Source organism: Chionomys nivalis, chromosome 13, assembly GCF_950005125.1.
Source record: "Chionomys nivalis chromosome 13, mChiNiv1.1, whole genome shotgun sequence".
Lineage (NCBI taxonomy): Eukaryota > Metazoa > Chordata > Mammalia > Rodentia > Cricetidae > Chionomys > Chionomys nivalis.
Genome location: NC_080098.1, coordinates 29,133,474 through 29,144,477, shown reverse-complemented (window position 1 = coordinate 29,144,477; position 11,004 = coordinate 29,133,474). Strand labels below are relative to the sequence as shown.

Here is an 11,004-nt window from a genome sequence, read left to right as displayed (position 1 = left end):
ATTGGTTAAGCAGACTGAAAATAATGCTTTATACTTCCATAAATATCCTAAGTCTGTGGCTGGTTCCCTGCTCAGCGGTTCTAACAGCCTTATTTGAACATAACTTAGCTGCTCAGCACAGACGTTGCATGACGATGTGGTCCAGTCTTAATAGGAGCCGAGAGGGAAGGCATTATTGAGCCTTTATTTAGACTGTACAGTCAAAGTGATCCAACTGTTAGTCACCCTGATATGTGCTTCAGAATGACACACACCCATGAATTCTGGCAAAAAAAAAAAACGGGATTTTTTTTTTTTTGCCCCACCGCAAATCCCGTCTAACTTGCTGATATTTTTGCAGTTGCAGAAAAAAAAATTCCCAAAGATCCTAAACTGGGTACACATTTAAATGCCAGCCCCATTATAAAATGAAAGGCAATTCCCATGAACATTACACGTTTAGCACAGTGAAGCCCTACTGTGACGTAAATGACTATACCACACCTAAAATGGAGACCACGCTTTCTGTGGAATGGAGGACAAGGCGTTGAAGCTGGCCGCACAAAAACTCACTGTACTGTGACTACTGATTGGCTTACAGAAAATAATTCCAAGATGCATCTCACACTGATCCGCACAATGAAGCTGCGGCCAACATCTCAAGCTACTGAAGGCATTTGTCTGAAACAGTAAGTTGTCTATTTTATCTTAAATCACCCTATACCTAATGTGTTTTACAGGCCTTTTTCATAGGTCATAAAATCATGTGAGAAGGCAATCTTGACTTTCTGCCTTACTTCAGGGAACTAACCAGGGAACTTTGGGAGCAGAAAAAAAAAAGTGGTTTCCGTTTGTGTCCATGGGGATGGCTTTCTGGCCTGACTTCCCTTTGTCATCTGACCTCTCCTATCCTTTCCAGGCAGGAGTCTCGCAGGTGTAAGGCCAGCTCCATCCAGAAAGACAAGCCTAGTTCTTCCAGCTAAGTGAACAAAATTTGCTGGATTTCCAAAGTGAAAACGAGCAAGCAGTTAGTCACGGCGCAGAGGCCTCTGCACTGTAATATTCTACTTGGGTTGAGTGACAGGAAGGGAAAAAAATGCAACAAGTTTCTTCCTATTGTGCCCCCAAAAGCCTGGGGCTGTTTTTGTCAGGGTTTGGAACACATTCAGTACATTTGAGGGGTGGGGGGAGCAATGTCAAAAGCTTCCCTCTAGCTCCAGGGACAGCTGTTCTAAGTGGGAAGACAAGAAAGGCAGGGTCTGAGCTAGGCAAAGGGCCCTGAGAATTGCACAATGGTGATTTCCCGGGGAGGAAGCCAGGCTGAGTAACACAACAGGAATTTGTTAACAGCCCCCTTCCCCCCACTGCACCCCAGAAAAACAACCAGGCTCCAGATGCTGATAAGAATTCTTTTTATGTTATTCGAATAAAAAATACATTCATACAGAAATATAACAATCTCGCAAAAAACAATTTCAAATAAAATCTTGTAAAACAAAATTTTACAAAAATCTTACAAAGATTTTTTAGATAACAGGGTGCTTCAAAAAAAAAAGAAATAAAGAAATTTCACTAATAGAAACTTTTTTTTAATTTCAAGCAAAAGTTCTGCTTGATTGAGGCTCAGTTATCACCTGAACAGAATGTACTTGCTTATTATGAAAATTACAGGCATTGACATATACGGCACCCAGCCCCACCCAGTCAAACAACATCCATGATGTTTCATAAGTGAGACGAGCCAGCACAAGTTTTCTTTCTCTTCTGTTTACCTTCTTACTTAATGGAATTGTTATGGATAAGCACACAGCAGGGCCAAAAAAGGAGTTTTCCAAAACCCAGCATATCAAGTGCTTGGATTTTGAATTGCCAAACAAAAGTGCATTTTCCCCTTAAGCAAAATGAAATCAGTTCTGTAGAGAAATGTATTCATCAGGTCAGATACAAAGAAACAAAACAAAACAAAAAACAGTTAACGTGAGCTTTAATCATTGCTCATTTCCAGGAAGATCAAACAAAATACCAGCCCAGTCAGACTCATTCTCATATCCATATATATATATATATATATATATATATATATATATATATATATATATGGATATATAAAGATCCACACCCAAAAAGCCAGCAGCTGGATGAAATATCAGAAATATCAGCTGTCTACGCTGCAATATGCCAATTCCGGGAAAGTACTCCTTGAAAAAGCTGGGAGAATCTACATGCTGGAAAAAATAGTTTCATCTGCATAAAAAGTATTCTAAAAAACAATCCCTGTGATCAGCTTGCTCTTAGGTGAGATCTTCTAGTAAGGCTGAAAGTAAAATCCAAACCTTTGTGTGTCTGAGTCCAGCTGGCTGGCCAGCACTTTGTTTATGTCCCTTCCGAATGGCCAAAGGTACCCTATTCCAGGCTTGCCAATAATGACTAGCAAAATCAACAGGGTGGAATAGACTCAACGCCGAAAAAGTCTTCAGCAAATCATTAAATTAAAGATAAAGCCTCTATAAAAGTTAGGTTATAGTTTTCAATTGTTTTTTTTAACCTCCTTTATGGCCATTTTGAAATACTTCTTCACAGGCTGTAGAATTTTCTAGCTAAACATTCTAGTTTCTTCTTAAAAAAATATTTATATATTATCTATATATAATATATATATACACACATACATACACATACTGTACACACAAATATACATACACAAGAAATTTCATCCACTTTTTTTTCAAAAAAAGAAAAAAAGCAGTATCCTTTCAGTGTCACCAACAATAGCTAGACAGGTACTCAAAACTTGTGCCTTTTGAGCAAAATATTGACATTTTTTTTTATACTTCTGTATCTTTAATATGTGTGAAAATGTTACATAATAAATACAGCCGGTGTGTGTGATCTGTACAATTGTGCAAGGTCTCTAAAAGAGTCTCATGGTAGCAGAATTAGTTTTCAATTATCATGTCTATTTTTTTTTTTTTTTGCCGTGTTAACACTGACAGTCAAGTTGTTGGAAAGGAACACATGTTGACGTGTCAAAGGAGTTTTCACCTATTTGTCATTGTGGAGGATCTTAAAGAGGTGGTTTTTTTTTGTTGTTTTTCGTTTTGTTTTGTTTTTTGTTTTTTTTTCTGTTTTCCGTATTATACATTGATACAGTACAATGCCAGGTGAAAAAAGAGCCTTAATTAAGCATGCATCACCCATTCCCCTGTATTTGACCCCACAGAAGGGCCAGTTGCATAAGGCACCATTATGAAGGTCAACAGTGCATTAACAGCTAGAAAACCAGAATTAGTCCTCAAGGCATAAATAAGAGAGACATAGCTGCATGAGAAAAACGGTTTCTAAGCTTAGTGGTTTGATCCACCCGACTGAGAAAAAAAGTGTATGTTCTTAGCCTAATGTGACATTAGACCAGTAATTTCCAGGCCCAGGCATTTAGACATTTGACACATGTCCAATTTCTTCAAAGGGCACCTTAAGATTCTCCAAAAAGGAAATTCAAACTCTGAGTCACTGAAAATACGACCCTACACTGCACAATACCAGGTTGTACAGGGAGTGTTACAAAACAGAAGGATCGGGGGTCGTGTCTTGCCAGGCCTAAATGGCTTAAGGAATCATTATTTTTAAACAAACTGAATCTGATAGCTGCTTATTAGTTGGAATCAAGATTGGAGACCCAATTTAAACATGGAAACGTATATAGCTCCCCCAGACCATGCACGACTTTTTTGTATTTTAAAGGGAAATGACCACTGTTATTTGTAAATACAGCTTATACAATGGGTTACAAATGAGCTCCGTGTAGCCAGTAAAACAAGCTACTTGACACACTGCACATTCCAGAGCTGCACCAGACACCAGAAGGCCCTTTCACATAGGAAAGGGCAAAGGTGCTACCCTTGCCCTTCACACTCACCACTATGGGGTCCTGAGTTCCCACTCCCACCCTCCAAGTTTTTCCTTTTTTTTTTTTAACTTTTTAATTTTTTTTATTTTTTTTTGTATTTATTTATTTATTTATTTAATTTTAAGGTGCAGACACCCTTCAGGAAATGATTGGTGGTAAACTCATTCCTTGGTATACTCCTCACACACAAAACATTCAAACTGCTTTTTTTCTGTCTCTTGCAGTTATTTGCTACCACAAGGGGGGAAAAAAAAGTCTGCCTCACCATACAGTCAGTAATAGATCCTCAACATACAATCATCCCACCCATTAACATTCTCAGTGCGCATGCTCACGGCAGAAGGCTCGGGAGCCTCTCAGAAGGTTAGGAACCAGTGGCGAGGCGAGTCCAGGGTCACCCAAACACCATGCACCGTGCGTGGGTGCTATGCTGCTTCTGACACGACTTTTGTAGCCCTCAAAAGACCTTCCAAAGAGAGGCCCCTGGAGGTAACTGGGCAGGAAGCAAAATGGCATGCTTTGGCTGGAACAGGCATCCCTCCTTCCATGGCCGCCTCTCAGCCTGGAAGCCTCTTTTAGCCTACAGGATTCATCCTCTGCTCCCTCAGAGGTGCCTCTTCATGTGCAGGGCCAGGTGGTCAGACCTGGAGAAACACCTGCAAGGGCAAATCAGAAACGAAGAAGACGTTAGGTTGGGCCTCCTGGATTGTGTGAGCCACCAGATACCACACTTCCCTGAGTAACTCCTCTGAGTCCTTGCCAATACTTTTAGGCACGGGGAACCCCAAGGGAGATAGATGAATACAAATTCAAGAGGTCATCGAGAAACAGCTAGAAATCCCAGAAGTCCCATGGCAGAGTCTAAACTGAAGTCAGCTTTCAGTTTTTGAATTTGAAAACGGTTGGAACCCATTTTGAATACCTTCCCCTAGACTTTTTTTTCTTTTACAAACCTGGCACACTGCTTCCCAAGAGAGACGGTCAATGTGTCAGAGATTTTTTGAAAAAGTCCCAGATGTAAAAAGAAAGGCCAACAAATAACAAGAAACTGTAGGCCTTCTGTCCAACCTCTATGCCACACGCCTACTCTGCCCCGGTTGTTTCCCATGATCCCACACGTTTTCTCCAGGAAACCCTCACTGGCCTACCTGTCACAGTGAGAGCATTTAAAAGGCTTGGCACCGGTATGCTTCCGGAAGTGTCTGGTTAATTCATCACTTCTTGCAAAACGCCACTCACAACCTTCCCATGAGCATCTGTAAGGCTTTTCTCCTGGGAAGAGAGCACATGACAATGGCATCGTGATTTCACTGACTTGATGCGGGCAAGGAGAAGACTCAACAATATAGACCATTGGATCCCTGTGCTTTAACACAAGGATAGCACCTTTGGCAAGTTAAAGGTCACAAGCATAGGTTCCTTCCTAACCTAGCTTGAAGCTTCCTTCACTCAGGTTATATTGTTCCAGGAAATTCAGGTTTGACAAAGTCATGCTACCAAAGTCAAAGCTAACTCACAACAATGACAATTACTCAGACTGCTGACATATTTGCTGGGTGAGGTGTCAGTCCACAGGACCCACAGCCTTGCTGAGGGTTGAGATTTATTGCTTTCTCCATGGAGACATCCCCCACCCCAGCACTTTCTGGTTCCTTACTCATTCCCCTGTGGAATGCCAGGGCCTTCTACATTTCTGCAAAAGTGAAATCACTCACGAGTTTCTGAGAAACCTCCTTCAGAGACTTTCAGATCAGTTTCTAAATGGCAATCAAACAACCAAACTGACATCACTCCCTAGCTAAATTCTAAGTATGAATTGAATAAATGTTACCTATAAGTAAAAAAAAAAAAAAAAAAAAAATATTGCTAAAGTCAACCTGAGTCAAAACCTGTTCTTTTTTTTGCGAACACTCATGTCCTCTCCGAGCATGGGCCTTTTCAGGGCCCTGACTTCATCTCTCCAGAATTTGACTACCATCTCCATATGGTAAGAATTCACAATGCGGAGCTTTCCTCTATCCTTCCCCTTTCTCACTTATATCCTGTATATCATTTATATCCTGGTAGTTTCAAACAAACAGAACTTCCATTTAAGTGGAGGTATTAGTTAAGAAAGTCCTTGATTAAAGTGACTATGGGACAGAACATTCACAACAAACGTCCACTGGCCAAGACTAGTAGCTTGCGACTCAGGCCTTACAATATCAGTGTCAACACTAGCAATCTCTCTGCTGCCCCAGGACCCTCTGTCCTGACCTTGGACTTACATGACAAAGACTGAGGAGCAACCCAATATAGCACGATGCATGTACAATGGGGAAATGAGCACCAAGTGGGTGAAGGTTTGGGTGGCGATGGAGAATGTGATCTGGCCTCTTGTTTAATCTGAAAGCATGAACCATTCATCTGATTCAAATGTCCAGTCTTTTAAGATTCTACTCTGAACTCCAAAAAGACCCAATTCCTTGGTGACAGGAATTTAGGAAGTGAGGATTTCCTTGTTTGTGACCACATTCTGAGGAGCCCTGGCTCCCTCCCAGGGTTGGGAGAATTCACTGGCGCCCACCAGCGGCTGACCTCCCAGGCCCCATGAGGGGACTGACCTGTGTGAGTACGCTGATGTGCTTTCAAGTGGGAGCTTTTAGTGTAAACTTTCCTGCAGCCGTTAAAGTGGCATCGATGTACCCTCCTCCTGCCATCTGGGGAGGCGTCGCCACTACCCTTGTCACCAGACTTCCCTGAAGTCCCACTGCGAACCTTCCCTGGTGAGGGTAGGTCTCCTGGTCCACAGCCCCATAGTTGAGAAGATTCCCTGTTCACTTCTGGAGAAGAAGGAGGTGTAGAAATCACGGAGGAGCTCAGGTTTCCTGAACTGACTAAGACTTCACCAATGGGATCAGAGGTAAATTTGGTCGTGGGTGAAAGTTCCTCAGAACTGTCTGAAGACTCGCTGCTGACGTCAGAGTTCAGGCTGTTGGTCTCTAAGTTATAATTAAAGCTGGGGCTGATCAGAGAGTCTTCTGGGGGACTGGAAGAAATCTTCAGTTCTGAGTCCTCCTTCTTCTCCCGAGCTAGAATGATTTTGGTCCACAGATCTTCCTGGCTGTCAAATTTTATCTCAGAGGCTGACACATAGCAGGGCTCACTCTGAAGATAGCGTTCCAACTCCAGGCAGGTCTGTGCAAAAGGAACCACAAAAAGACACGTGATTGTTACGACTACTGAAAGTGGAACTGAAAGCACATAGAAAAAAAAGAAAGAAAACATGCAACAAAGGACAAATAAATTATTTCTGTGCCATGTACTATGGGTCACAAAATCTTCTGTAATGGGAATCTATTTCCTCATGAATGCTAGAGGAATACGAAGGAAAGGCAGAGGTAAAACCTCTCTTGGTTTCTTCAGTGTTGGACCAATGGCCACAAGGAGTGATGATGATCACTAGGCCTGTTTGGTTGTTATAGTTACAAGTGTTGACATTTCTAATGAGGATCCCGGTAAACCACACAAAGAAACCCAGCCTTACACACATCACACCCCCTCCCACCAACCTAACAGGTTTAACCAGACCGGCTGACATTCTCTAGAACCAGGAGCATCAATGAGAGCCCCAGCCATCCACAAGTATTCACACAACAGGGCAGAAAGATTGCACGGCACACAGTGTGGTCTGAAGACCTTCTTGGGGACACAGATGACAACATAGAGCTGGCTGTCGTCAGAGAGCAGACAGCAGATATCTGTCTGTATTCAGGGACATCAATAGATTTGAAGAGAAACCTCCCATTTCCTGTGTAGCTAAAACCCAGGAGATACACACACACACACACACACATTTATATTTTTTTAATGTTATTTCCCAAGTACAGTACTGTGGATACCACCAAACTTTAATGATTTCTTCACAGTGGTCAGAGGGAAACAAGAAACCTCAACAACACAAGTAGAGGGACTCTTCCAGAATGGCCATCTGCTGTTGTAGAGGATGGAAAGGGGAAATTACTCCCTGGCCCTTCTGGGAGTCCCACAATGAACAAGGACTTTATCTCCTGGCCAAGAGTACAACAGTATGAGTCATCACTCCTATTTCTTTCACGCAATGCCAAAGGAGACTTCCTTTTGAAATTCTGACCAGCTGCCAAATAAGGACCCGGCTCAAATATACATGCAGTGTGCCATGGACAGGGTGCCCCTTCCCCAGCCCCGCAACCAACCTTTCAAGGAGCTACACAACTGCAGAGATCAGCATCCCCTCTCCCCACCATTTCAAACTTTCTAGCCACTGGAAAAGAAAAATGGTAGGAAACATTTTAGGATTAAATTTTGTCGGCCCTGATTTTTCACTAGGTTTGCCTGCATGCCCATATAAGGTTGTCTGTACCACAGACTACTCCATTCTACAGATAGAAATTTCGACACCAAACTGCAACCAATTGTTATGAGGGTACAGACCATCTTGAGCACAGGCTACCAGCAAAAGGGCTAATGCTTACTTAACAATGTGCCTTCTATCACAGTATACACATATCCTAATCCCTCGTGTAGATGCTTCACACCGCAAGCAGGAGCAGCCAAGGAAAAGGGGGGGGGGCTGGTTTTCTTTCCCCCCAAAACTAGATGTCTGTTACAGTGTATACAGTATTCTGAATTGAGGCGGCCATACACATTATTGATGTTCCCAAAGAAAAGGCGAGCACATTTATGAAGATCTTGTTAAACTTTAATCAACGGGCTAATTTAAAATCTCCATTATACTGATGAGCAGTGGGGACCTGAACGCAGCTCTCTGGGAGTTTAAAAGGCTCTGAAGGGGACCAGGAGCCAAGTCTGGCTGGTTGCCCAAATCCCAAATGCCTAAAGGAAACTACTAAGATCAATTTCAATCACGTCCCAGGGAGCAGCTTCTTTGAGGAGGAAAAATGGGGAGGGGAAGAGGAAGGCAGGAGAGGATTGTGAACAATTAAGCCGGCACGAAGAGGTTTCAGCCAACGCTTCGCTTTTTCGTGCGTTTTAAAGCCCGGGAGGTTGTGAAAACCACAGAATATATTTCATCCGCTAATTCACTTGGAGGAAAAAAAAAAGCCAGTAGAGAAGGGTACAGAGACATTCACCGAGCCATCGTTTTAAAGACAATGGTAAAAGTGTTCGAGAGAGTCTCGCCACTGAGGGAATTCTAAGACTTAGAATCGGGGGGGGGGGCGGGGGGGGAGACATTTCTTATATTTCCGTTGCCCCAAATTCTAGTTCCATTAAAATGCCGGAAATCGAGATTTTTTTTCTTCCCCAAAGTAAGACCCGAAGCAACTAGGAATGGACTCATTGTCATATGACAAGTCACTTGTGTGCAAACAGCTCCCCCCCACACACACACACCCGCCGCGCAGTCAACAAGAAAAGCAGGTAAGAAAAACAAGGCAGACATTGCCGAATGTTAAGATTATCCAGAAGGAAAAGAAACTGAAAATGGCCTTGAGTTAAAAAAAAAAAAAGATTAAAAAAAAGCTGCTGCTGCTTGTGTTCCGCAGGCAAAATATTAGATTTAAAAAAAAAAACCTGAATGTTCAAACATCAAAACAAAAACAAAATTCTTAAATCAAATCTTTTGGCAGTAAAGGCAAGCTCGTTCATATGACAAAGTCCAGCTGTGGAGTTTGGAGCTGGTACAAGCCCCAAACTTGTGCCAGCGGCTCCGGTTTGGATCGGGCAGAGGAATTTGGGGTTCCCTCCCCTCAGGTGGATGCTTCTCGGAAGCTTGGAATTAGCAAAAAAGAAAAAAATAAAGAAATAATAATAATAAAAAAAACGTTCCGGGAACAAGAGCTCGCCTCCACACAAATGACAACTCTAGTCCTTGCTGCCGAAGGCTCGCTTTAGAGAGCCTTCATCATTCCAGGCAGCAGAAGGACATCTTAAGATCATTATTTTATTTTTTAATTAGGCAAACGCTAATCATCATTAAAAAGATGCACTTCCAAGCATACACCATCTTGCCTGCGCCTCCGCGAGACTCCCTCCTCGGCGCACCGGGCACGTGAAAAAAAAAAATCCGTATTTACCTGTTGCCAATATTCCTCCAGGGACGGCAGAGCCGAGAAGTAGCCCGTTTCGTGCACAATCTGTAGTTCCTGGAAGATGCTACACATTGGGAGCACATCCATGTCGGGTTGGAAAAGACAGTCCCCGCTGTCGGGAAAACAGGGAGGAGAGCGATCAGGAGTCGGAGCAGAAACTGTCCCCGGGAGCGCAGGTGAAAGTTTCATGCAAACTGGATGGCGCTGCAATCGGACGCCGGGTCCGGACCCTCCCGCAGCCCGCAGCGCGCCGAGCCCACGCAATATTTGCAAACAGCGGACGGACTGCAAGCGTAACCCCTGCAAAACTTCCCTATTCAAAGCTCCGCTGCCAGCCTCCCCCCCCCCTCCCCCGCTTGGCTCCCCCCACTCCTCCTCCCCCCACGTGACGAGCATGGAGCTCCGCCCCCAGTGATACCCAATCCGGCCGCGCCTGTCCCGGGGGCTGCGCGCCGATGATGTCAGCTCGTACCAATCGCCGGTACGGACACAGAGCGGCCCCGCCTGGCGTGACCGAGCCTCTCCATTACAGATCTCTCTATTGGTGCAATTCGAACTCGGCCTGCGCTGATTGGAAAGACGTCTCGCAAGCTATTTTTAGCAGGGTATATATGGCGAGGGCTACGGCGCGCCGAAGGAGTCGGTGCTGGGAGGTGTACGGCAGAACGCCGCAAATCTGTGGCCGGAGCTAGGGGAACCTAGCCGGGGCAATCCAGCACCTGTCCCCGCCGCCCGGCCGCCCGGCCGCCCGGTTCCACCTTCTGTTCCCATCACCCGAACCGGGACCCAGCAAAACAAGGAAGCTGATATCCGCCCGGTTCCCCCTCCTTCCACTTTTCTTGTTCTCTTGTATCCTTGTCCCCGGATCTTTCCCTGAGCCTCCATTCTCCTTGGTCCCCTGATTTCTCTCTTTGTCCCGAATCCTCTCCGTACTCAGAGATGCTGAGGTGACCCGGAATGGGCATAAACAGGCCCGCGAACCACTGTGTAGCGAAGGAACCGTAGGTCCCAATCGCAGTGGCACTTGGTGCCCTAGAGTCACTGTAT

At 44.3% G+C, this 11,004-nt stretch overlaps 1 protein-coding gene across 1 annotated transcript; it reads right to left on the bottom strand.

Annotated features, from left to right (window-relative positions):
• Window positions 1-1,374: 1,374 nt before the first annotated feature.
• Window positions 1,375-10,278, bottom strand: Klf6 (KLF transcription factor 6). Its single transcript, XM_057787962.1, has 4 exons — window positions 9,943-10,278; window positions 6,490-7,063; window positions 5,035-5,158; window positions 1,375-4,542 (listed from the first exon to the last, which is right to left on the bottom strand). The coding sequence occupies exons 1-4, from the start codon at window positions 10,144-10,146 to the stop codon at window positions 4,491-4,493; spliced, it is 954 nt and encodes a 317-aa protein (XP_057643945.1). The 5' UTR covers window positions 10,147-10,278; the 3' UTR covers window positions 1,375-4,490.
• Window positions 10,279-11,004: the final 726 nt, after the last annotated feature.